This window comes from Canis lupus, chromosome 6 (genome assembly GCF_003254725.2).
Source record: "Canis lupus dingo isolate Sandy chromosome 6, ASM325472v2, whole genome shotgun sequence".
Taxonomy (NCBI): domain Eukaryota; kingdom Metazoa; phylum Chordata; class Mammalia; order Carnivora; family Canidae; genus Canis; species Canis lupus.
The window spans coordinates 71,717,627-71,744,519 of record NC_064248.1 but is presented as its reverse complement, the minus strand read 5'-3'; the positions used below and the strand labels follow the sequence as shown (position 1 = coordinate 71,744,519).

At 42.4% G+C, this 26,893-nt stretch overlaps 1 protein-coding gene across 10 annotated transcripts in view; it reads left to right on the top strand.

Moving 5' to 3' along the window:
• TNNI3K (TNNI3 interacting kinase) overlaps window positions 1–26,893 on the top strand; it is a 284,880-nt gene that overhangs the window by 201,033 nt on the left and 56,954 nt on the right. For 7 of the 10 annotated variants that reach the window (XM_049111790.1, XM_025417974.3, XM_049111789.1 and 4 more), the window contains one exon: window positions 1,528–1,637. The exons of 1 other annotated variant lie outside the window; for it this stretch is intronic. In XM_049111790.1, the coding sequence (XP_048967747.1) occupies window positions 1,528–1,637 (110 nt within the window). Of the gene's footprint in view, window positions 1–1,527; window positions 1,638–8,476; window positions 9,812–26,893 lie in introns of those variants that run through there. 2 more of the 10 variants (XM_049111791.1, XM_049111793.1) reach the window with 2 other exon arrangements.

The window sequence follows — 26,893 nt, the reverse complement described above, 5'->3', positions numbered from 1 at the left end:
TTCGATAACTTGGAAAAATGTTGATATTTAGAGGAAAAATCTTTTACATAATTGTATATCGGATTGGGCATGAGCTCAATGATACAAAAAATATATAAGAGGTACTCAAATATTTTAACAACCGTCCTCTCCGAATAAGATTTTATTCGAATTATGTTTCTAAAATTCTAGAGAAAACAGGAATAAATGTTAACATTTGTCAAAATTAGATAGTAATTCTGACGGATCCATAAAGCAAAATGTTGATTAAGTTACATTACATATAATTTCACTAGATTAGTAGATCTATAAACAGAACGGAAGCTTTAGTGGAGGAGAGGTAGTAGTTGTAGGTCATGCCTCAAACCTTATTAAGGTACAGACAGGTGTTGATGACATCACAATCTAAAAGATAGGAGGTCATCACATCTCTAAAAATAAATAAATAAAAGATAGGAGGTCAATGTCCTGGGACGTTATCCTCCCACTGTTGCGGAGCAATTTTTGTGAGGAATAAAAAGAGCTTCATGTGTTGTTCACAAAGTATTTTCAATGTGAAGTGTTTGGCGAGGGCATGGAATCTGGAACAAGAGGCTACACAAACTACTAATTATTTTTAATTTTTTCACAAATTAAAAACTAGGTCACATACACACAGAGTCATACCTTCTTTTTTTTTTTTTTTTTTTTGAGTCATACCTACGTTGCATAATTGTTAGGAGATTTGAAAAAGCTTATGTGTGTACCTCCCATGAGGCCTTATACAAAATATGTTCAATGAAAGTAGCTATGAACTTAGTTTCCAGGGGAGCTATAGAAATCCCTGGCTGCAGAACAGGACAATGTGCAACAGTCAGGAATCTATAGTGAGGACCCAAGAATCACAACACTGTAATTTGGAGTTTGAGATGAGCAATATTCAGAAATTCCAGCAGGAAGGTAACTCTAGGGAGATGAGTCAATAAGGAGTATCAGCTAAAATGATGCATTTGAAGTATCTAACAAAGGTTAGCAAATAATAACTACTTTACAAATATTAAATATTAAAATCCCAACATTCTTATAACCAGTAAGGGTAGTTAAGCTTAAAAAAGAATCTATATTGCCCAAGTGATATGGGTACTTTCAGAATTGCAAAGTCCAGTGGCACCCCACATCTCGCCGCGTACAGTATGAGCTTTTTAGCCCGAGATTTATGACACCGTGCAATCTTTCACTCTTTACTTCCTGTAATGTCACGTATATACCCTATACTCCAGACACACCAAACCGCTTGCTATCGGTATGTTCTTTTGCATGTTTTTTTGATCCTGATAAATCCCCTCTGCTCACAATTTGTTGAATGAACAACTGAATGAATGAACAATGATAAACCTACGGTATCAAATTATCCAACATTTTGTTTAAGGATTAAAAAAATAGCATAGAGCTAGCTTTAAATCTCTGCTAATGTTTACAGATTGATTTCTGATGACTTTTTTGTCTGTTCAGATGTTTCTTGAAGTAAATATGTGAATTTCAAAACTGACGTGATCCTTTGGTTTGCAGCGGCTGCTGCAGCAGACATGGCTTACCACCATCTCAGACCTCCCATTGGCTATTCCATTCCCAAGCCCATATCATCTCTGCTGATGCGAGGGTGGAATGCATGTCCTGAAGTGAGTAATTTTTATTTCCTCTTAGAAAATGTGTTTATGGTCAAAATCTGTCACAAGTAGTGTAACTCCAAAGTCTACTTTCAGTGTGTATTTTAAGACTGTCAAGGCAGGAAGACTGATTTGCCTTCTGCTCTTTAGTCTCTAATTGCTTCAAGAAGTCTGAGTATCTCATATTTCTTTGCTGCTGCTCTCTGATTTCAAAATGTTTCTCACAACTGATTAGCAAAAGAGAGACCGGGGGATGACAGATGACTCACAGTCTCATCTCAGCTGCAATTTTATTAACTACTATACTTGAACCACACTTAGTCATTTTCTGAAGAAAGAAGTTTGGCACAAGATGGATTTATGTGGCTTTTCACCATGAGGCAGACCTTCAGGCAAAGACCCCGTGACAAGTGGTCTTTAGTAGCACGGGCTCACACAGGAGGACAGGGGTCCTCCCCTAACTCTCTGAGTGGCTATGTGATAAGGTGGTGAGGAGCACAGATGGAAGAATAGATGCTGCGGAAGGAGTAAATAAAGTAGGATATGTAAACTGAAAAAAAAAAAATACTATCATAGATCTAAGACTATTACACGTAGCACTCATATAATCCCAAAATGAAGACCCTCAGACCACGTGTCTACAGGAAGGGACTCTTCTTTAGGGTACCAGGCATTTTAGTGTCTACTTCGTTCTTAGAGAATGACAAAGAAGGAGACTCCACAACTGCTCTCCCGATAACACAGTTTAGTACCACGTCTAAGAATCTCCCTGCCAGCAGGTTTTGTCGTCTGTTGAAATCCTTGTGTTTTGACATCAGCCCATGTTGATTCTTTTGCTCTGAGCAGAGGGAATTAGTTCACAATAGCTCATAAAAGTGTAGCTGTTGTTAACTCAGGAAGTACCTCACCAAAGGAGAAATAGGATGAGCCCCAGTCCAGATTTTGGAAAGAGAAAAAAAAAAAATTAAAAAAAAAAAAAAAAACAGATTTCGGAAAGAGAAAGTGAAGTTCCCCAAAGGCAAAAGTCAGGCCAAGTTATTACACAACCCCGCAAATGTACATGGAGACTCTTAAGAAGAAAAATAAAGATTATTATGGCATGTGGGTTGAATAATCTCAAAAGAAATAACCTCTTCTCCTGACCATGCCATTTGACAGATTTTGTATTTATTGGTGTCGAATCTGCTCTTGCTACCAGAAGGCAGGGACTTTTTTGTTTCGTTTTGTTCGTTGCTGTAACCCCAGCACCTAGAACCACACCCAGTAGATGTTCAAAAATATTTGTTAAGTAAATGAGTGAGTACAACTGTTGCTTATCAAAGCTTCCAATCCCCTCATCTGAATCTCAGTGTCCCAAAACTTTGTCTTGAAAATTATAGGACTTAAAATCGTTTGGGAAAAGCTTTCCTTATTTTTTCAATATGAATGTCAGGCATATTTTCTAGGAGTAAGCGTGTCAGAAAAGCTAATTCGGAATTTCCTTCTCTCTTTGGTGTGTATAACATAAAGTATAACTTAAAAAACAGCCAAGGACATCCCTTTTGCTTTTATTAATAGGTTCTTCATGATTATGATTATAAATAAGGGACATATGGAAGTTTTCATTTGGAGATAAAAGCAAGTTATTAGGAACTTCTAAAAGCATTTTAGGGGGGTTAGAATGGATGTCACAAATAACCGGTTAGGAAATAAGAGAACCAGATTAGGGCCAAGGGACGGTACATTTAAGGTTTAAAAAAAAAAAAATACTACAAGGCCAAAAATCAGTGCTTAGCTTACTCCTAAGCTGCAAAACCTATCAGTCCAGGGCCTGGGCTCTGGGAACGCAATTCAGAGAGAAGGATGAGGGAAGCAGTCTCTGACTGGCTACATCTGGGTTTACCAGTCAGGTGGGCCCTGGCTTGGCCATGGTATCATCTCAGCATTATGAAGCCGAGCTGCTGGAAGTGATGTTCCTGAGAATTCATCACAGTGCCCAGTAAGATCTTCACCGTGGGACTAGGCTCAGTGGTGAGGACAAGGAAACAATAGGCTACTTTTCATTCTTTCCTTCAGCAATTACTTATTGAGTCTCTACCATCCACAGCCCCAGGAACGAGTGCTGGGGATTCAATGGAGACGCGCTCTCCATGGCGCCTAAGTGAGGCCTAGTAGCCAAATAGGGATTAACTGAATAAACACATTGATGATTTTATGATTTTATGGTTATAAGCCAAAATAAGGGAAATCAGATGAGATGAGAATTCACACTAAAGGAACTGACAGGTGAGGGACAAAGAGGTAGTGCTGGTCAGGAAAGGCTTCCTGGAAGGAGTGAGACTTGAGCTGAGACCAGCAGCATAAATAGAAGTTTGCTGAATGAAGAGGGTTGGGGAGAGAGAAAAAACGGTCCAAGCAAAGAGAACATGGGCAAGTTCATGGAGAGAAAGGACACGAGGGAGAGACTGATCAGTTAGGAGAACGTTGCAGCCGCTGTTCATCTTTAGCTCTAAGACCCTAACACCACGCTCTCCTGGTCCTTGCTTCTAGCTTACCAACTTCACCACTCATTCTTTCTTTCATATTTGCCTTTGCCTCACTCCTTGAATTTGAAGCACAATATTATCTCCTATGTGTGTCTTTCTGGTCAAGACCTACAAAGATGGAAGCGGACAGTGAGAACAGCAGCCTGTAGGGAATGGGAAATGCTGGTTGGAAAACTGGTGAGAGGTGGAAAAAAAAAAAAAAAAGTCCTATTAGATCAGATTTCGGAAAGCTTTGGAAACCAGAATAGGGAATTTGGTTATGAAATCCTAGGCAGTTATGCTTTTGTCTTTAAAGCGTGCAGAGATAGGATAAAACTATATACTTTTTGAAAATTCATCTGAATTTGATAACTTACTCAAAGAATTATATTTGGTTCCTATAGTGAGACAGGCACTGATTTATCTTCTAGTGTGATTGGGATATTTGGGCATTGTTTCTTAACGTGGGGGCTGCACATTACATGCTCCAGTTTACCTGGCAGTACTTGTTCAAACGAAGATTCTGGGGCCCTATTCTAAATCTACTGAATCAAAATGTCTGGGATGGAGCCTGGGACTTTGCATTTGACAAGCACCTCAGGCGATTTGTGCCCAGTAAAAGCAGAGAACTAGTGGGCTGAAACGGGAGCAACAGACACTGAAGTCAAAGCGTCCAGCTGGGCTGCTATTGCATTAATCCAGTTGATTACAACACAAAGACTACAATGGTTACCATGGGGATTCAGGAGCAAGGGTAAACTGGAGAACTACTTGAAAGGAAACAACATCCTAAAGAGGTGAAAGACTGGATTTAGGAAATGGAAAAGAGGAAGGGGCCCAGGAGAGCTGTCATCCCTGCCTCCTGAGAATCCTAGTGACCAGAGTAATCGTTGGGCCATTAGGTATCAGGATATTGTTGGCAGTGACAGGAGAACAAAGCTGAGCGCTCTGCAGTAAAGTGAAGGTGCCTAAAATAAAAGAAAGAAAAATCAAAGAAAAAGGGAAAAAGAAAGATAGCTACCAAGAGATAAACAAAACAAAACAAAACAAAACAAAAACCACCTAACCTGGTCTGCAAAACTGAGGGAACTGTCCATTAGAATAAAGTTCTTGCTCAAGAAGTTGGCAATAGATGCTCTTCTCACCTTAAAGGCGCTTAACCAAATGAAGTGGGATCAGGGGAGGCAGACAGATGGCACAGGAGCTAAGCTCAGGCAGAGAGGCTGAGCAAAAATAGAGGGGAGAGGAGTTGGAGTTAAAAGCAAGGAAATTTTGAATCCAGGGAGAAAACAGAAAGAAGAGAGGGAATAAGGTTAGGGAGTTTCAAAATAAGAAAGTTACATCATTTGCTGGCAATTCTCAACAGGAAAGAAAACAGAGGCTAGGTGGGGCGTGTAAGCAATATTTACGTTGTTCTCTAGCCTTTGAAGCTTGACGATATTGCCGAATGTAGATATAAAGATACTGATGTATAAAAATATATTAGAAACTATGTAAATGTATAGAATATGTAAAAATGGATATAGATAGAGGAAGAGAAAGTACTACCTTTTTTCCCTACCGGGAAATGTAAAACACTGTAATATCCTCTACCATGAAAGTATGCTTTCAAGGTTTTACTGGGTTATCAAAAACACAATTGTGTGGGGTATCCCTGTATCATTCCAATAAGCGTGGCTTTGAATGAGCGATGCTGGTTCTACTCTTGCTTTTAAATCTCGTATTTATAAGGATGTTTAATTCCTTGTTTAATACACAAGGAGGAGTACTCACACCAAACAATAGTGACAGGCTAAACTCAAGAGATCAAACCTTGAAAGCTAAACACACTAAAAGGTTATCCAGTTTTCAAAATCTTAAGTTAATAACGATTGTCAGTAAAGCTTGTTAAAATTCCCTTTGTTCGGGATCCATTGTGTGGATCTTGAAGCCCCATTTGTTCTTCTAAAATGATTGAAGCCGACATCCCCACCTAGTGGATTTAGAGGATTTAACAGGTTTCACAGAAATTGCCTACCACCCCTGGAAATCCTTAATTTTTTTTTTTCTCCTAGAGAAATAACAGGTTTAAAAAAAAAACAAAAAACTCTACTTAAGATCTAGGATAATTGTCAACAGAACAGTTGCAAATGGTTGAAATATACCAATATGCATATCAACTAGACGACAGTGAACAAACAAAGCTCAATTTTTATTTTCAAACCATAATTAGGAAAACAGATCAGGCACAAATATGAATATATAATCATCTGTGTAGAAAGCAATATTGTAACACCACTAATTGAGATGTGTGTAGTAATTTCCATAAAATAAACATCAAGTGCAAATCTGTTCAAGTACTTTTTTCTTATTTAATCTTTTATTTGCTTAAGGCTCCCCCCGCCCCCTTTTCTTTATCGTTTGCTTTCTTTTTCCAAGACCGGGCAAAACTTTACTTTCCTATTTTTTTTTTCATTCCTTGGAGAAGCAAACTCAATTAATTGTGTCAAACACATCTTGCGGCTCCATCTTTGATTTTCCCATTGCATTCCATCATGCACTTTTATTGCATTGATAACAAAAAGCTACTGAGAAATGTGCCTCCAAAGTAGTACATTTGGGATGCCTGTAAAGACCAGAGGTGCCCCTGTGTCCTTTCAAAGGAAGCTCCAGTAGAAAGTGATTATTAGTTGAGTTCTGCCTCTAAAGGTGGTGGGTTAGCATCATCAGCAGATGGGGGCTACAGCGTAGGTGGGGGGCAGCGTTTTCAGCTTCATCTAGTCTTCTAGGCATTAGAGGCACCCTATTTTTTGTCACAAAACTAATGTCTTTTAACTCCAGTAAGGAGGAAAGCAGTTCACGCGTCTCCACTGTCCTGCACCTTCTTTATGCGTACTGCCACTTTTATCTGGTTGCATATTGCGAAATTCGCCCAAAACTTGCATAGTACTGTTAAATCAAAGATCTGTTTCACCACAAGAAGGTCTATGTTCAGCCTCAGGGGAACGCGGAATACCCAAATCCTTAACTGTAATAGTGGCCTCAACAGAGCTTGGATCATACAACGTATGCTTTTCCCTTTGTCCATTTTCCCAAGTTTGCTGCATTTCTTTTGTGCTGCCTTTTAAGGTCACCTGTGCAGTTCTCATTACTGTACTAGAATCCGCCTTGTTTTCATCAAGGACTTTCTTCTCTTCTTTCCCTAATATTTTCCTCATACATGGTGTTTCACTGCCACCACCTCTGGGCAACGCATTCGAGCCACCAGTTTCTTTTTTGCCTCTATCGGTTAGATTCCAGATGGCTTGGGTCTTAAGAGAAGTACTCATTTCTTTGGGAATCTCTGTCCTATTTTGGAATGGAACAGCATTTGCCTTCATCAGTGGTAGGTCACCGTTGGCTTGTGCCTCAGAGCAAAGGAGAAGGGAATCGTTAAGTTTCTGCTTGAGGAAGTTTTGTTCCTACGTCATTTCCCTCATCCACGATACAACTCTCTACAATCTGACGTGATATTTTCTGTTTGGTCATTAGCGTTTCCTCCTCATTTCCAAATTGTTCATGCCTAGGATGTTGTTCTACATGTTTGAAAGTTTCTTTTTGATCTAAAGTGTGTTCCTTGTAGGTGTCAGTCTTGTTGCCAACTGCAAGCTGTGTTTGATTCCCCAGGGACAAAGAAAACTGATTTGGCTCAATGGTCATTGGTTTGTCCTGCTCCATGGGCTTCGTGGGCTTCATGGGCTTCATGGGCTCTGCAGCCCCTTGGTCAGTAGCCCCCCTGGAACTGCTGGGTGGTAAAACATCACTGCCTCTATTTTCCCAAGTAGCTGGTAAACACCTAGGCACCTCCAATGCAAGGGAAGGTGCACCTTCCATTTGCTCAGATGAAAACTGAGAGGCTGAATGTCCGTGTTCAGCTATGATGGGTGTGGGCAGAGGCAGTGTCGGTGCACCGCTACCGGGAATGAGGCCAGTCGGGTGACAGTTGCCTTCCCTGGAGCTCTGGTTGACTGCAGGTAAGCCATTAGCACAGAGCAGAGCAATGTTTTTAGTGTTTTCTTGGTAATATGAGGTCTGCTTTGGAGCACGTTTGAGAGACACACTCTTTGAAGTGAGTTTGACAGAGTTACCCTCTGGCCGTTGGCGAAAATCTGCAGAGGACACAAGGTTTGTATTGGCTTCTCTCTGAGAAGCCTTAGATAATTTACTAGGCGGTAACAATACTTGTCTGCATTTCTTTTGGAGTCCTGGCAAGGATTTTTCTGGATGGACTTTGACTTTTCTAAAACTGTGTAGATTTAATTTTATCCTTGAATTTTGTTTTTTAATTTTCCCTTGGCGATCACGTTGATTGGTTCTCTTCTTTTTCAGAATCTGGGGATCAGTAAGCCATCTTCCTTCTTTGTCTCCCTCCTGAGGATTGCCACATTTTCTGAGATCCAAATTGGTCAGGTGGCTACTTTGATTTTCCTGCTGTTTCCAACGGGTTGATGTTCTGGATGACATCACCAAGCTATTTTTTTCTACTAAATCAGGATCACAGAAGCTAACCCTCTTGGGGGAATATGTTCTCTTGATTTTTGTAGATAACCTTGATGGCTCCAAGTTGTCCTCACTCATAAGGAATTTTTCTATTGCACTGTTAATTTGGATTTTCTCTTTCTTGGCCTTTGAATGTTCTTGACGACTTGGCTTCTTTTCTTTCACATAATCTTGAAATTGATCACAGGGCACATATTTACAGATAAGAGAATTGTTTGGCTGAAAATAGGGAGGCCTGCTCCGATTTAACAGTCCACAAGGATCATCATATTTTGATCTATGTTTTTGTAAGATCTTTTGTACACAGCGTTCCTCAGGCTCACAAGGCTTGGATGATGAGCCTGCAATAAAATGTCTCAGGCTGTGAGGTTGTAAGCCATTGTCTTTTTTTTCTATTGGAGGCTGCCATGATTCATTTGTTAAATGCTTTTCAAGACTTTCTCTTGCCAACGCTGAAGCGGATGTTGCATATCTTCTACTAAATGTGTCACCGTTGATATCTGCTGAACAATAAATGTAGAAATTTAGTACTGAGCAGAGTTTTATTACCCAACCAAACAGATGCTTAAAAACCTTATGCAAGGTACAGAAATGAGTCCTCTGATTACGTCAGTTCTTGAGTACTTCCTAATTTTTAACCAAACCACCAAGGACTTTGCGCAGTTTAGTGTGTTTACAAAGCTACTCTTTACGGCCACATTCTAATTAGTTGTGGTGCTGACTTAAAAGTTACAGAATTAGAATTAAAAACATTCATAGTTGTACATCTTTACATTAGTTGTTGTTTAGGTTAGCTTTAGATATGAATAATACCTAAACTCTCTTCAAATGGCCATCACAACTTTTTCTGCACTATTTTCCCAGTTGGAACTAAATATTAGGAAGAATATGATACTATATTGGTTAGCGTTTAGGTTTCAAACACAGGATAACCTCAGCAACAAATAAAGAAATCTCTGTGATACTATAGGCTTCATGAAAGCAGAGACTATACCTGTTTTATTTCCCATCATTTAATATAGTATTAATTAAATATCTGTTAAATGAATGATTATTTTGGAAAATGGCCTGGTCTGTATTGCAGGAATCTCTCTCTGTGAATGTTAAATGATAAATGTTAATATGATATTAATGACTCTTATTAAATAACACTAATAGCAAAAATAATAGTAATTTTTTACCATTAATTAAGCATCTACTAAGAGCCAGGCACTGTGTTAAGTGCTGTACCTTCGTTACCTCATTTAATATTTACAAAAGATCTGACCACTGGACAAGTCCTGTTGTCCTATCACTTTTACAGATGAGGAAAGCCACTTAGGGAGGTGAAATGCTTTCCCCCCATCACATGTCCACTAATGATATGGGCAGACCTTGACTTGGGTCTTTCTGACTCTGAACCCTATCCTTTTAGGCACAATGCAAATTAGGTTTAAAATTACATCTTATCAGTGTCCTTTCTCTTGTTTTCTGAAATTGTTTGTTTTATCCAGAGGAAGAAATGAGTATTTCTGTTGACAGAAAGGAGTATTTCTGAGACAAAAAGGAAGAGCAAGCTCAGCTTCACACTACCACGTAACTCTAAGATTTCCCTTTAACTTTCTGGGGGACCTTGGAGAAGCTACTTACCCAATGGGTATCAAGAGATAAGACTTAGATGGGAATTTTATGAGGCTATAAAATTATTCTGGGGAAAGAATGTTAGCCTTTCTCAGATTCTAAGAGAGTTCTGTGACTCAAAGATAAATATTCAGAACTATTGAACTAGATTGTCTCTAAAGCCTCCCCTCCTCCTGAAATACTGGGATTCTGCATTTCCATGTTTGAAGACATAACCAGAGTCACATTGCCTCTTAGTGACTTCTGTTCTAGAGCAGATGTGGCCTTATTGTTTTCTCCTCAAACACCTGTCCTCTCCATCTCCAGGACAAGGCCTGGCATGGAGCACAATTTCAAATCTTCCTGAAAAGTAAATATATTGATTTGACAAACAAATGTATTCTCTGTGTGAATATATAGAGACTGAGTTTTAAATCGTGAAAGACAACATTCCCTTCAGTGTAAGAGTCTCCCACAGAAAAGTTAAGGCATTGGACAAAGGTAAACATCTGCCTGAGGTGTGGCTTCATTGGAAGGGTAAGTGCTTCTTCCTTTCTCAAATAAAGCCAGTCTGATCTGGTTTCTATGGTAGATTTTTTTTATTTTCTTGGCTCTTCCTCTCTTGAGTCAAATCATCAGTCCCCAGAAACTAGTAAGAACCAGAGTCTGTGGAATGCAATGGAATATATTCACATCCTGCCTTATGCCACATGTGACATAACACACAGTTTCATTCTTTTCCAATCATCCCCAAATCTATCTTAAGGGCTTTATCCCCACGGTGAGAATCTCTTGGCATAGCACCTCCACCATCCGTATTCTAGGAGAAAGCTCTGCTTATTGTAAACCAATTTGAATAAATGACAGGAACCTCTTTACAGAGAAGCTGTCAAAGTTTTCACTGCTGAGCCTGAAAGCATCACCTCACTATTTAGGAAGGAAAAGGAAGACATTTAATTCATTGCCTCCACCTAAATATTGACATTGCCCAGGTACAGTGGGTAGATGTCACGGCCAGATTCACTTGGCTCCCAACATGGGACGATGAATTAAGTCCTGACTTTCCTTGGACTGGGAAGTTATCATCCCTGACAGCTCAGCAAGCAAAGTGTGTGTCTTGACATCATTCCTGAAATGAATCACCAGCACTAGAAGGCCCATTCTTCTAACATGTCATGCTCTGAGAAGGTTGCTTACTGCAGAATTGGCATTAGAGCTCGAAGGATGTTGGAATAGAAGCTGATACTCAGCCTCCCATAAATCTTAACAGCTTAGTGCTATTTAAAAGTCTTCTTTTCAAAAAAAAAAAAAACACCTGTTAGGTGTTGGGTCACAAAAATTCACTTTCCAACAGGCATAAGATATACTTACCCTCAGCTCCTGAGGGTAGGGGGTGAGTCCTCACGGACACCTTACCCCAAACACACACGCATGTGCACACACACACCCAGGTCTAAATTCTTTAGAAGAAGGATAGACTGGGTGCTACCCAGTGATTTTTATAGCATGCCGCTGTTGGGAAAATTAAAGGAGATTACCTCTTTAAGAGGAATTTAAACAGGGTGGGATTTTCTAAAACAAGACAACTCACCTATTGTTCTTGTTACATGCTGTGGCACAGTTGGCTGTTGGACTTCCCCAGGCTCATGATTCCTTAGCTTTTTAACTCTCTCTGGATATCTTGTAAGGAAGCCCTGCTTCATTAAAAGCTGCCATATTCCCAGGAGGCTCTGAACGTCCTGACTGCAGCAGTCTGCCACCAAAGCAGAAGAAAGTGCTGTCCGCCCCATGGTCTTTCCCTTTCAGGTTTCTAAATGATCCATCAAGGGCTGTGGACTCAGAGGCCAGGGCTGCTTGATGGCTGTTTTCCTGTAAGAGTGGCATTTCCTTTCTGGACCCCACAATGGACGTGACCTTTATCTCGTTTTCCTGAGCTAAGTGGCAGTTACAGTATCCCTTAGCGTGGTAATTTCTTGCCTCATGAGCACACAGGGATTCATCGAAGGTTCTGCAACAAAGGTTTTCTGATGTGTGTTCATTTGCTTTGCCTTGTTGGAGTTTCCAGTTAAATACAACTAAACCTAGGCAAGTGAGACCAACAGCTCCTGTGACAAATAGAGAGACCATTAAAAGATAACATCAGAGGAAGAAACCTATAAATCACCAAATGTGAAAACCACAAATATCAAGGTTAATGATTTAAAGGGCATCAGGATGGGTGGGAAGTCTATCACCATGTAGAAAAGTTATCCGTCCAGACAGAGGCTATTTAATCAACATTGTTCTGTTTGTTAATTTGGATCTGCCTTTATAGCTATGAAAAATTTTAAGAAAAATACCATCTGGAATGCCTTTGGTGGAAAAAAGGGTTTTTCTTTTTCTTTTTCTTTTTTTTTTCGTAGACTGAGGTTGATTCAAGATAAAATAATTCTTGCATTAAAATCATTGTTCTGCCATGAGAAACCAAATTTCCTCCTTCTTAATCCCATAATGAATAAAAATAAACTAACTTTAACTCATGCCCTGAAATTCCCATATACCATAACCTCCTCCTATTGCCATATTTTCATCATCCCTAAAGATCCACCGCCTGTCTCAGAAAAAGTCGTTGACTTCCTATTAGCGTAAGGCCCAAACTCCTGCGCCTCCAAGATTCGGTGCAGTCTGGCCCTGACCGCCCCCCTTTCCCTCATTTTTCATTTCTCATTATTTAAACCCTGTGTTTCAAACTCTTCAGTTCATTATCCTTAAGTTACTCCTAAGCTTTCGTGCAGCCCCTCGTTATGCGTACGGTGCTTTCTCCAATTTCTGCTTGCTTGAAATTTATCTCTTTTGAAATTTATTTATCGTCTAAAAACTAAGGGCCTCTAAATTTCTTGATACTTTTGCTGTTTTTTTTTTTTTTTCATCTTGCAAAGGTCGCTCCCTCCTATGAACTGCCACAAAATAATGACTGACACCTAAACTCAGACTGTCTGGTACCGTCCCTTCACGTTCTATGTATACACAGCTCATCCTCCAAATAAAACTATGAAGGGCAGTGCTGCTCAACCTCACACGCAGAGTCTAACCTGTGTCAGCATCACTGTCCCATCTTGACGAACGGCATGCTCACCTGCCACGATGCTCAAGCCAATGTCTCTTGAGTTTTACCCCAACTCCCTCTCTGTCACAGAGATTTCCTCTTTTCTTAGTACTTGTAACAGTATAGAATTACTGTGGTCACTTGCTCGCCTGCTTGCTCACTGTCCCCACCTGCTAGAACTAAGCACTGTGAGGAAATGGACCTTTGTGGTCTTGTTCGAAATTCTGTCTCCCTGCCGTCCCCTCAGCTCTGGCACAGGCACTCCAGAAATGGTTTACTGCATGTTCTTAAACAGAAGAGATTCTGTTTATGAGTTCTAATAATGAAATGCACTCAGCAGCGCAAATCCTACAAATCCCCAAAATGGTGATGGGGAAGTCAGGGATCAGGATCAACTGAATTAGGAGCCAAGTCTGCTAAGTTCAGCTCTGACCATAAATTGCTGCGTGACCTTAGGCAAGTCAGTTTCCTGATTCCAGAAACAAGGACAGTGAAGGAGGAGGATGTCAGCATTTTAGACTTTTTGATGGACTGCTCCATGCCCACTTCCCTCCTTTGCAGACAACTTTAATGAAAACGTGATATTATTTGAACGTGAAAGAAAAGAGAAAGTGTTCGGGCATGATTGCTGCATTTCTTTTTTTTTTTTTTTTTAAATTATTTATTTATTTATTTATTTATGATAGTCACACACACAGAGAGAGAGAGAGAGAGAGGCAGAGACATAGGCAGAGGGAGAAGCAGGCTCCATGCACCGGGAGCCCGACGTGGGATTCGATCCCGGGTCTCCAGGATCGCGCCCTGGGCCAAAGGCAGGCGCCAAACCACTGCGCCACCCAGGGATCCCGATTGCTGCATTTCTATGTTAGATGAAGACTAACCAAAGTGAATAGCAGTCTCTGGTAAAAACCTTCAACCTTTGGGTAGTTTAAGAGATCTCGAGGTCTTAGAATTTTTTGACAACATATATTCCTTAGCGCTGTCACGTTTTGAAATAATTTCATCTCTGCTAAAGACACAACATTTTTATAAAGTAGTAGCAAAAGTCAGATCCAACATTCAATCGCCTAGAGCTCGGGTAATTCCAAAGAAGACTTTTGGCTTTAAAATGTTAAAAACATACGAAAATAATACAATTTTAGAAACACTCCGTATGTCTTACATGCGGTAGGAAAACTCAGGATTCAAAGCTTTGTTGTGCCACTTTTTGTGGGTATGTTTTCTAACCTCTCTGAGCCTTATTTTTCCTTCCTCGGTCAAACAGGGATGATTAATACCACTCCGTAATTAAATGAGATAATAGATGTGACATATTTGATACAGCGCTTTAGTAATAATAGTAAGGTTCAGTGGATCGTGATTATGGTTTATGGTTATGATTGCTGGAGCTGCTGCTGTTTCGGTTCAATATGGCCCTATTTAGGTCCTCGAAGACTCAGCTGTTTTGGGGTTTTTTTTTGGGGGGGGTGTGGAGGGGTGGAGGAAAAAGTCCAAAAAATAAAATCATTAAGAGAATACTTTGTATGACTGATGCAGTTACTAACCAAAATAATCAAGGAAAAGAATAAAGGAAAATAATGTCTCCAAAATAACAAAGGAAAGAAAGACCCACAGTTTCTTAAACACATGCATCAGCCATTGAAATGAGACTAAGCATAATATGATTATAGGGGAAAGTTTCCTAATTGTGTCCAAACGGCAAGGAACCACTCACTCTCCTGCTGTCGATGCCAGAGCTCTGTGTGCATCACATTACCACTCAGGTGTGGTCACTTCCTATTAGTGCAGAGAGCAAAAAGCAGCAAATGAAGCTTGTAGGCAGGCTGAACGTGCTATTAAGGAGACGGTTGAATTTTCGCTGCCATGGGCATTGCTGCTATTTTTAAAAAGTGTTCTAACCATCTTTCTGAGTTGGAAAAAAACAACAACAGCAACAACCAAAAGCGAATTTAATGATAAGTCCTCATTGGAAATGGTACGGCTTCGTGAAATCTTTCTCTTTTCATCCATCCACCAATTCACAGAACAGGAGGCTTTAAGATGTCAGCGTCTGATGACAAATAACCACTTATTAGTTTTAAATTCCCTGAATAAGATTATTTATAGTCCCTGAAATTGTGGTGATTCATCTATAGCCAAAGAAGGAAAGAAAATCAGGGGTCAAATTATCGTTCTAAGTCTTTTCCCCACCGTCTACAGGGAGAGATGATTGGCTACACTTCTACTTCAGGGGGGTAGTAGAATCATAATAGAATAAATTGTATAAAATCAGAGTTTTTCAAAGACAAATTCTTCCTAAAAACAGCATCCTTGACAATCACTCGATGAAAGATACATTATGATACTTTCACACATTATAACCTAACGTGTGTATAATCATACTTTTAACTTATCAGAATTTGTCCCCGCACAATAAGCTTCCTATTATCGACAAAACCTTCGAATCTTCCAGAATTTATGCTTATCTCTACACTAATGTAAGTTGGCAGTAATTTTTTTTCTGAGAATAGATATTAAAAATACCCAGAAGATACTGAAAATTAGTCTATTGTAATATTTCCAAAATGATGCCCTACAAAAACACAGATTTAACGAAATCCTCTGCGGAAAAAAAAAAAAAAAAAAAAACAGCTAATGGTTAAACGGATTGGAGAAATGCTCCACATTGTATCTTCCTCGTAAGGATTCATAATGCTCATTAGAAACTGAAAGGCAGAGAGAAAAATGCTGTAGCAAAGAAGCCTATTTTGCTTTGTTCAATCCAGCGTTACCCAGATCTATCTGAACCCTGCAACATGTTGTTTACACGGGCGTCTGCGTGTGTTTCCATTGGACCCACCTATTAATTACTCCCCAGAACTAGTGTTGGAGTTCCAGTACCCCAGCACTTGGGAGGTAAAACTCCCTTCCCTACTGCTTTTGTCTTTGATGGTAAATTATTCCTTAACACATAAAATGCCTAAAAATAAAAAATAAAAAAAATAAAATTGCTGACATGGTTACACAGTTTAAAAAAAAAAATTTATCTTTCCGGAAGGATTTAGATTCATTTCCAGCTGAATCTGATTACTGCCGGTGGTAGTTCCATTGTTTAGACCTGACACCACTCTCCATCTATCCTGCTTAAAAGTGTTAAATGTCAGGAGTTAAAAATCTGATGTTCAGGTCTCACTGGAAACCTGCTAGGGAATACTTTTTTATAGCACATATTCAAAATACATCAGTTCAGTCCTGGATGTCATTTGCAAGCCTCTGGTCGTCCAGCTTTGGGGCACACCCCCCTACACACACACACACCCACACACACACACCTCTCATCACCATGGTTACCCACAAGCACAAAGGATTTCACCATGCACTGCAAGCATGACGGGAAAAACACACATCCAGGTAGATCACTCAAGAAATCTCTTGTATTTTTGGTCTTGACTAGTGATGCAAAGTGTCGCTCTACACCATTCATCCAGTGAGAGTTAACAATAACTAATGGGTAGTTAGAAATGTCCACAGTACCTCAGGAAAACTAAAGGCTGGAAGATTATCTTCCTCTTAGTCAGTCTAGGGAGGTATGGGATTCAAACCTGGGTAACCTGGGATCCCTGGGGGGCTCAGCGGTTTAGCACCTCCCTTTGGCCCAGGGCGTGATCCCAGAGTCCCGGGATCGGGTCCCACATCGGGCTCCTTGCGTGGGGCCTGCTTCTCCCTCTGCCTGTGTCTCTGCCTCTCTCTCTCTCTGTGTCTCTCATGAAACAACAACAAAAAAAACCCAACCTGGGTACCTGGTGGCGGGGCTCACGCACCTGACCAGTGTGCGGCACCAGCACCGTAGCAGGTGGCCCGGCCTGGTGCGGCCCGCTGGTTCCTGGTGTCCCGCAGAGGGGCACACGGATGTGGGTACCCCGAGGAAGGACCCCAAGTCTTTCCATCACGTTCGAATCCCTAGTTCTAGTGTTATGATGAAGGTCCCGGTTCTCCGTGGCGAACGGAGCCTTGGTAAAATGTAGGCAGCATCCTGCATTCCGGGCAAGGAGTCTGGAGTCTAGGGCCGCCTGCGGGGCTCGGCGGTTGAGCGTCTGCCTGCAGCCCAGGGCGTGATGCTGGGGTCCCGGGATCAAGTCCCGCCTCAGGCTCCCTGCCCCCCTATCTCTCTCTGTGTCCCTTATGAATAAATAAATAAAATCTTAAAAAAAAAAAAAAAAAGAAAAAGAAAACTGGGGTCTAAGTAGCAAAGTAACGGAATCAGGAGTAGTGGTCACAGCCAGATAGAGGCCGGGGATTAGGGCCCCCCCCGCCCCACGGCCCCCCTGCACCAGGAAGCCCCTAGCCCGCTGCCAGGCCAGCCCGCCCGCCCGCTCACACCACGGCCTGACCCCGGCCCGGGTGCTCCCGCAGCCGCCTGCCTGCCGAGGCTGCATCCCTGAATGTCCCGCGTCGGAGGGGGTGGCCGCGCCGGGACCCAGCGTACCTGCCAAGCCCAGGAGTGTCAGCAGGGCCACATCCTGCCCCGCGACGCGGGGACTTGTGTCCCGCAGCAGCACGGTGAGGTTGGAAAGCGCGGGGTGGCACCTGGCCTGGGCCGGGGACCCGAGCTCAGCAGCCAGGGTGGTGGCTGGGGCCAGGGACCCGAGTGCAGTGGCTGGGGTGGCGGCCTGGGCCGGGGACCCGAGCACGGCGGCTGGGGCAGTGGCCAGGACTGTGGCCGGGACGGTGGCTTGGGCTGGGGACCCGAGCGTGGCGGCCGGGGTGGTGACCAGGGCGGTGGCTGGGCTGGTGGCTGGGGCAGTGGCCAGGGTGGTGGCCAGGGCAGTGGCCTGGGCCGGGGACCTGAGTGGGGCGGTCGGGGCTGTGGCTGGGGTGGTGGCCAGGGTGGTGGCCGGGGTGGTGGGTGGGGCGGTGGCCAGGGTGGTAGCTGGGGTGGTGGCTGGGGTGGTGGCCTGGGCCGGGGACCCAAGTGCGGCAGCTGGGGCGGTGACCGGGGCGGTGGCCTGGGCTAGGGACCCGAGCATGGTGGCCAGGACGGTGGCCAGGGCAGTGGCCGGGATGGTGACCTGGGCCGGGGCGGTGGCCGGGGTGGTGACGGGGCTGGGGTGGTAGCTGGGGCGGTGGCCAGGATGGTGACCTGGGCCGGGGCGGCGGTGCAGGGCGTCCTCCCCGCGGCCTCGGGGCGGGGCGGGCCGGAGGGGCCGCTCGGTGTCCCCCGGGGAGGTCGGGTCGCCGTCAGCGCCGCTCAAGCCCGGTGCTCGCGGGGCCGCTGCGGGGAAGAAAGGCACAGGCTGGAGTGGAGGTTAGGGACGCCGGGTGGGGGGGCCCGAGAGGCCCCGGGCACCTGCCGAGAGCAGAGGGCACGGCGGCAACGACGCCCGGCGCCTCGGTTTCAGGGAGGCTGGCTCTTTATCAGGATGATGGATTTCTGTGTTCTTTGTTTCCATGACATGTTTATTTGAGAAACATAAACCCATCTGTTCCCTTCGATGTCACAGTGAATCCACGGTTGGGGACGATCGCTGCTAATGTGTCCTCGCAGGTGGCTTCCCAGGCCTCCCGACCCCCGAGCCCTCTGGGCCAGGACTGACCCCCCAGTCACCCCCTCCCCCCCTCCCCCGGGCCTGTGTGTGAGCCTCCCGGCCAGGCTGCCACCAGCCAAGTCCAGGTACCCCGTGCATCAGTCACCGCTTCCCTCACCTAGAGGCCCAGGTGGGGGCAGTGACAACGAGGCCCCGTGTCTGCTTCTTGGCTCCAGGCTAACAGCTGGCGCCTTGGTAGGGACCTACATTCTCTCCAGCCGCCCCGGGATCTGTCCGCGGGGCTCACTCTGCAGTCCGGGCCACCTCGGCCTCCCTCTAGCCTCTGCTCCCTCCAGCGAAGTCCATCCCGCGGTGACAGGTGGCAGTCAGGGCGTCCCACTGTTAAATCCCTTCGCCGTAAGCACCTCAGAGCTATCACCACTCTGTCATTAGAAATCAAAGCGTTTTAACTCCATAAAGATGTATTATAATCAGGAGTTATTGTAACGCATCTTTATCATGCTAAACTTGTTTTGACGGCAAGTGACAGTGTCATGAAGACGGAAGAGTCCACTGTCCCTGGGAGGTCTGCGGGTGATACTAGAGCAATCAGCCGGGCGGGGGGGGCACTAAGCAAATCCCAGTCCCCTTATGAGAGTCAGACTACACCGCTCAAGCAAAGAGATTTTAAAAAATGTAAAAACAAAGGATTTTCACGGTGCCTTCTTGGGAAGAATTGCCCCCCCCCCCCCCCCGACGGCACGAGCAAGCTTAAGTCATGGTGGGGGGTTTCCTGCATAGCATTTATCTCTGATTCCTTGAATTCTGTTCATTCAGGCCTGTTGAGCATTTTGTTTCCCTCGGTACTGTCTTACTGATCTGGGCTGAGGGAGCGGTGTTTTTAGGGGTCCCCCAGGTCTCCAGGGACTCGCCGGCCCCGAGGGAGCCTATCGATGCCGCCCATCGCTTCTCGTCTAGGACGGGACGGATGTCACTCGCGAGTCATCCATGGGCTTCTCTGTGTCTCTGGATTCACTTCGCGAATGCGGCGTCGTGGAGAGGAGAGGGAGGAGTAGAGGCCCAGCCGCGTGGGTGAGCGGGATTGTTTCTTAGAGACGTTGCTACCTCTGACCAGAAAAAGTAAGAATGTGGTGAAGTCAGGAAATCTAGGTGAGCGAGCAAGGAGGTTAGGGTTCAGGTGTTTTCGGTACTAATTGGAAACCGGGTACGACCAGCGAGCCTCGAAACTGTCTCTCTCCTGGCAGGGATGACGATCACTCCCATCTCTTAATTTTCATAAAGTCATAGGATTTTAGAAATGAAGGAAATCACCTTCTTTCACTCCATCTTAACTCCGACTTGCTTCTGAAAATTTTCCACTGGCAGAGCTTATAGCTTGTTTATCTCTCCTTGGATATCGGGATGTAAATCACATTCTCCTCAAATTTGTTAATAAGGTGTCTTATTAAATTGTTGACTTAAGCAAGCAATATGTAATGAATACAGGCAGTGGATCTTGTTAGCATTTCTACAGCTCATTTACCACCAATAAAAAAAGACTAGACTCTCAAAATTAGATGCACTTTGATAATCATCTGTTTTGCTGGTACATCACTTAATCTTACTAATGCTGAACAATTGCAGTTCAGGTTTCTGATTCATTGATATTTTTTTTTTCCAGCAAGTGGTAGGATTCCAAACTGCACAGAAGTATGAATAAGAATTATAATGGAAGTGATTTGCTTTCTTTTTCTTTTATTAAAAAGAAATTTATTTTTATTTTTATAAAATAAAACTGATTTTTATTAAGAAATTGCGTAGCTGCATAAAATGGCAGTGATCTTTTGTACTAGCAAAATATCTCAGTTGCCTCTGAAGGTCCTGACGTAGTTTTGGTTGAGACCACCATGAGCAGGAGAATAAAATAATGGTGTCCGTATCGAGTCGCCGGGAAAGGCTTGCTCTTTGAGAGTTTACCTCTATCAGGCTGAGCCCAGAGAGCACTCAGCACAACGAAAGCCGTGGCAACGAGTTTGCCAGACACACTTAACACTGCTTTTTTAGAGTTGTTGGTTTTGTTACCTACTATATAGGTTAGCTGGTGACAGAGGGTTACAGCTCTGGTGCTCACCACGCATGTGGCAGGACAAGCTGAAGCCAACGGCAGCACGAGGGCAGAGAGCAGGACCATCCACCTGAAAGGAGAGGGCAAGGCACATCGTGATGTTGGCATTTATTATCCATGATTTCAGTAGATTCGGCTCATGAGGCATTTGGGTGATGCCCGCTACTTGATGAGCACCTTGGGTTCTCACAAGATGCCAGATAAATAACTAGAGTTCTTAATTTGTGTATAATTTAATCCAAACTTCCAAAGCACTTGACCACAAATTTAGACAGTGCGCGCATATCCAGCGCACACCCGTTAGAATAGTTTATTTAAAAATCAAATTACTTTGTAAAATACTGTACAGCTTGCTGAACTTCTGCACGTACATTATGTTATTTAATTCTTTTAATTCTGCAACTTATTTTGAGCCTGAAAGACTGAAGTTCGGAGTGGTTAATAAACCATCAAAAGTCACATAACTATTTGGTATTTAACCTCCCATCTTTTAACTCTCTGTCCGGTGCTCTTTCTAGTATGCAGAAGTTAATCTCAGGCGCTGAGTTTTACATAAGTATAAGGGAATTATTCTTTACAGATTTAGATGCCACACCTAGGGAGGGAGTTGGAAGGAGCGCTACGATCATAAGGTCTACCTAGCTTTGAATTCAGCTCTGCTGTTTACTGACTATCGTATCTTAGGTGAATTATTTATTAGGTGAATTATTTTTTCCCTCTTTTTGCCTTTTCATGTTTAAAATGGAAGTAATAACAGATGCCTGCGTTATAGAGTATATTATAAAAATTAAGTTGAATGCTCTAAGTGTTTAATAAATGTTAAATTTTACCGTTATTTTTATAATTTTTCAGCCCTCCAATGAAATGCTAACATCATTTCGATAGAAGATTCCAAAAAAGCCCACTTATTTATAATGTATTTATTCCCTGATTGATTTTAGGGCGTCAGAATTCTTGAAGCACATTATAATAAAAATGTTCTACCTATACAATAACAGTTTGAGAACTAAATAAAATGTAAATAAAACAGGGCAACCCGGGTGGCTCCGTGGTTTAGCACCTGCCTTCGGCCCAGGGCCTGATCCTGGAGACGGGGGATCGAGTCCCACATTGGGCTCCCTGCATGGAGCCTGCTTCTCCCTCCTCCTGTGCTTCTGCCTCTCTCTCTCTCTTTCTGTGTGTCTCTCATGAATAAATAAATAAAATCTTTTAAAAAATGTAAATAAAACAAAAAACCATTAATTCTATCATCTATTCAACAGTATGTACTGACTGCCTGCTACAGGCCGAAACACGGCTAACGGCATTCGCGATAGTGTAGTGACACTGATAAATCCCTGTCCTCATGGGCAACGAATAAATAAATATGGAAATATCTAGTAAGTCATCCGGTAATAAGTGCTACAGAATAAATAAAGCAAGAAAAGGAGCAGATAGCACGAGCTTGGGGGTTCTAAATAGGATGAACAAGGAAAATCTCTATGATAAAGTAGCATTTGAACAAAGACCCAGAGAAGCTAAAGCACTGGCCAGTCCAGGTGGAGAGCATGGCAGGTGCGAAAGTCCCTCAGAGCATGATGTGCTTGGTCTGAGGAGGTCAGCGTGACCACGGACACCATAGGAAGGGAGAGTCAGGCAATAGCAAGGGCAGGCTATGCGTTTCTTCCAAATGAACGGAAAGGTTTTGCTTTTCATACAAATCAGGTGAGCACAATTGGAGGCTTTTGTGAGTGGCATGACTCCATCCGTAGTATATCTTAAAATGATTATTTTGGGGGCTGCTGGGGGGCTCAGTCGGTCAAGTGTCTGCCTTTGGCTCAGGTCATGATACCAGTGTTCTGGGATTGAGCCCTGCATCAGGCTCCCAACCCCACCTTCACCCCCACCCCACTCCTGTGTTCTCTCTCTCTCTGTCAAATAAATAAATAAAATCATGAATAAATAAATAAATAAATAAATAATAAAATGCTTATTTTGGCTACCATGTTGGTTATTGTAATTTTGTAGTATAGTTTGAAATCGGAGAGCATGATGACTCCAGCTTTGTCCTTTTTCAAGATTGCTTTGGCTATTTGAAATCTCTTGTGATTTCACACACATTTTAAGATTGTTTTTTCTATTTTTGTGGAAATACGCCTTTGGGATTTTGGTAGGGATTGCGCTGAGTCTGTGGATTGCTTTAGGTAGTATGGACATTTTAATAATATTAATTCTTCCAATCCATGAGCATGGAAAATCTTCCCATCTATTTGTGTATTTTTCAATTTCTTTCATCAACATCTTACAGTTTTCAGTGCACAGATCTTTCACCTGCTGAGTGAAATTTATTCCTAGGTATTTTATTCTTTTTGAAGTAATTATAAATAGTATTGTTTTCTTAACTTCTCTTTCTGATGTCCACTATTAATCTATAGAAATGTAACAGATTCTCATATATTTGGTTTTATATTGTGCAACCTCGCTAGATTTGCTTATCAGTTCTAACAGTTTTTGGTGGAGTCTCAAGGGTTTTCTGTGTATAATATCATGCCATCTCCAAAGAGTGACAGTTTTACTTCTTCCTTTCTAATTTGGATGCTTTTAATTTCTTTTTCTTGCCTAATTACTCTAGCAAGGACTTCTAATAAATACTATGTTGAATAAAAGTGGCAAGAGTAAGCATTCTTGTCTTATTCCTGAACTTAGAGGAAAAACGTTGAGCTTTTCACCATAGAGTATATTTGTCAGTGGTAGGTTGGCTACCATATTGGGAATACTTTTGATAGGCAAAGAATAGAAGCAGCAAAAGTAGTTAAAAGGCAATTATAATAATATAAGAAAGAGATAAAGGTGGTTTAAACAAAAAAAATTGAGCTAGATTATGGATAATTTTTTTTATCATGATGTAATTTATTTTTTTTCGTTATGCAATTTAATATAACAAATTTGAGCTCAAACAAGCTATCCCTTGCAATGAGACCTGCTAGGTATATAGGATTAAATAAGCCATTGCTTACTCTCAAAGCACTTTCCAGTAGTGGCAAAACTATGTAAATACCTAGTTCTAACACAAGGAAGAATGAAGTAAATCTAAACAAAGGTGCAACAAAATTATTTTGTGGAATCACTTAAAACACTTCAAGAAGCATGTATCTTGCGAGTTGGGACTTGAAGAGGGCAGAGGATTTCTACAGGCAGAGAGTAAGAGTTGGTTAATTCCAGTCTGAGAAAACAGTAAGAACAATACCCCGCATCAGGCAAAAGACCTTATCTCAGTTCACTTCTTTAAACCTCTCTGTTCCCTGCATAAGTGGTCCAGAGATCAGCCAGAGATTTAAACAGCATTTATATGCAGATTCTGAGACTCCTTTCCTCAGACCCTTTTCTTCCAGGATCTCCCCTCATTTTCTAGTGCCTGTGGGTGATAAGCAGGATTCTAGGATGGCCCCAAGATCCCAGTCCCCTGGTATCCATGCCAAGAAGGACCCTCTCCCCTTGAATATGGGCAGAACCTACAAATATGATTAAATATTGCTCCAATAATTATGTTTCCTCACATGGCAAAAAGAAAATTATCAGGATAGGCCTGATCCAACCAGATGAGCTCTTTAACAGCAGAGACTATTTCTCCAGTTGGTCACAGAGGAAGAAGAGAAACATGTCCTTGCTGGCTAGGAAGAAAGCAAATGGCCATGCTGTGAACTACTTAGAGGAACCATGTGGCAAGAAACTGTGGGTGTTCTCCAGAAGCTGAGAGTCATCCCTAAACAACTATTGGCAAGAAAACAGGGACCTGAGTCATACAACCACAAGGAAATGAATTCTTCCAATAACTGGTGGGCTTGGAAGAGAACTTGAGCCTCAGATGGGAATCGCAGTGTGAGCTGACACTTTGATTTTTTTAGTCTGGTGAGACCTTGGGCAAAGGACCCAGTTAATTTGCACTCAACTCGTGACCCATGGGAACTGTGAGATAATACATGGCTGTTGTTTTAAACCATTAAATTTGTGATAATTTGTTATAAAACCATAGTAATATACTCTGATTGCCCTGAATTTTGTCCTTGGGTTCTTTAACCAAGCAAACCTGGAGGCTTTCATAAGAATTCTAATTTTTACCTAAGATCTAGGTGGGGCCTCCCCTTAGGGTAAATTTTGTCTAAATAAATAAATAAATAAATAAGATGAAAAACTTACTCCATGCCCCCCCTTTCTTCCAAGTGACTCCCCTCCAGAAGCTTTTGTTCCCTCTCTATTGCCTTTAGGTAGCTGTCTTTTAGGTTTTGTTCAGAGATTACAATTGCCTGCGGGAAGTTTGATCCACTACAAATGCTACCTGTCCATTCAGATTCTGGATACATTTTGAAGGCATAATGAATATGATTTGTTGGTGGATTAGAAGCAAGAGTATGACAAAGAGAGAAGTCAGAGATTATCCTTTGGTTTTTGGCCTCTGTAAGTGAAAAGATACAGTTGCCATTTGCTGAAACAGGGAAGACTATAAATATAAGAAATTGCATATGTGAGTTTAGAGTTTAAGGGAGTGTTCTGGGCTAGATATAGATATTTAGGAGTTGTTTTTTAAAGCCATGAGACAGAATTAAACCCTCAACAAATTAACTCTAAAGAGAGATGAGAAGAGACCCAAACCCTGAGTCCTGATGCAATCCAGAACTTAAAGACGAAGAGGAAAAATGAAACTAATAGAGGAGACTGAGAAAGAACAAGTGAGAGAGGAGAAAAAACAGTGAGAAGCAGTGACCTCAAATCCAAGAATGTTTCAGGGATGCCTGGGTGGCTCAGCGGATGAGCATCTGCCTTTGGCTCAGGACGTGATCCTAGAGTCCCGGGATGGAGTCCCTTGTCGGGCTTCCTGCATGGAGCCTGCTTCTGCCTCTCTCTCTCTTTCATAATTAAATAAAATCTTAAAAAAATGTTTCAGGCATAAGTGAATGATTATTTGCATTTAATGCAGTGCCAAGGAAGATGAGCTTTGAGATATAAACCTTTGAATCTAGCAATGAGGAAGTAGGCATCTGTATCCTCGAAGAGAGCAGGAGTAGGAGAGTTACAGGAGAAAGCCTGATTGGGGTGGAGGATACATGGAAGCAGAAAGTAAGAGACTGCAAATTTAAGCGGTTCTTTAGAGCAATTTTGGTGACTAGAGAAAACGCAGCAATACCTTGAGGAAGAAGTGGAGTCGAGAGTTTCATTTTGTTGCTTGTTTTTAAGATGGAAGAATTTATAGCATGATTGTATGTTGACAGGATTAGACAATAGAAAGGGAACATTGGTGATGCAAAAAAGTAGAAGGGAGAATTATTGTTAGAGCAATGCCCTTGAGTACAGTAGCAAGGATAAGAGTTAGTACAGTGTGAAGGAAGTGGCCTCAGAAAGAAAGGCAAAATTCATCCATAGAAATGCAGGTGAGGGCAATTTTGTAGATTTAGACATTGGTGGGTGGTCAATGTAGTAGTGGGAATTAGACGTTTGAAGAAAGAGGAAAAGGTACAAAATAGGTACCTGGAGTGTGAGAGAGTGAGGGAGCCAGAGATGCGTAATAGGCTCTCTAGGCAGTAGTGAGGGTCCACCTGAGGTTAGAGGACCATGATTTTGAAGTACAGCCAGTCAGGGTGGATTTAATCAAGATTGGGATTTTTTTTTTTCCCAATAGGGTATAAAATGCATGATAAGGCAAGGGAGCCGAGGCTGTATCGAATAGAGTGATAATGATTGCCCATGAAATCTGAACTAAGTAAGGGAGAAACCAAGGTGAGTAAATAGCAGTGAAAAGATAGTAAGATGAACAGGTGAACCTGTTCTGCTTCCATGAGCTTTCTGCTTCCATGTATCCTCCACCCAAATCATCTCCTGAGTAAGAGATTCAATTATAGAGGACAAACTGAGGCTTGCTGGAGGAGAGGTGAGTGGGGACGGGCTACGTGGGTGATGGG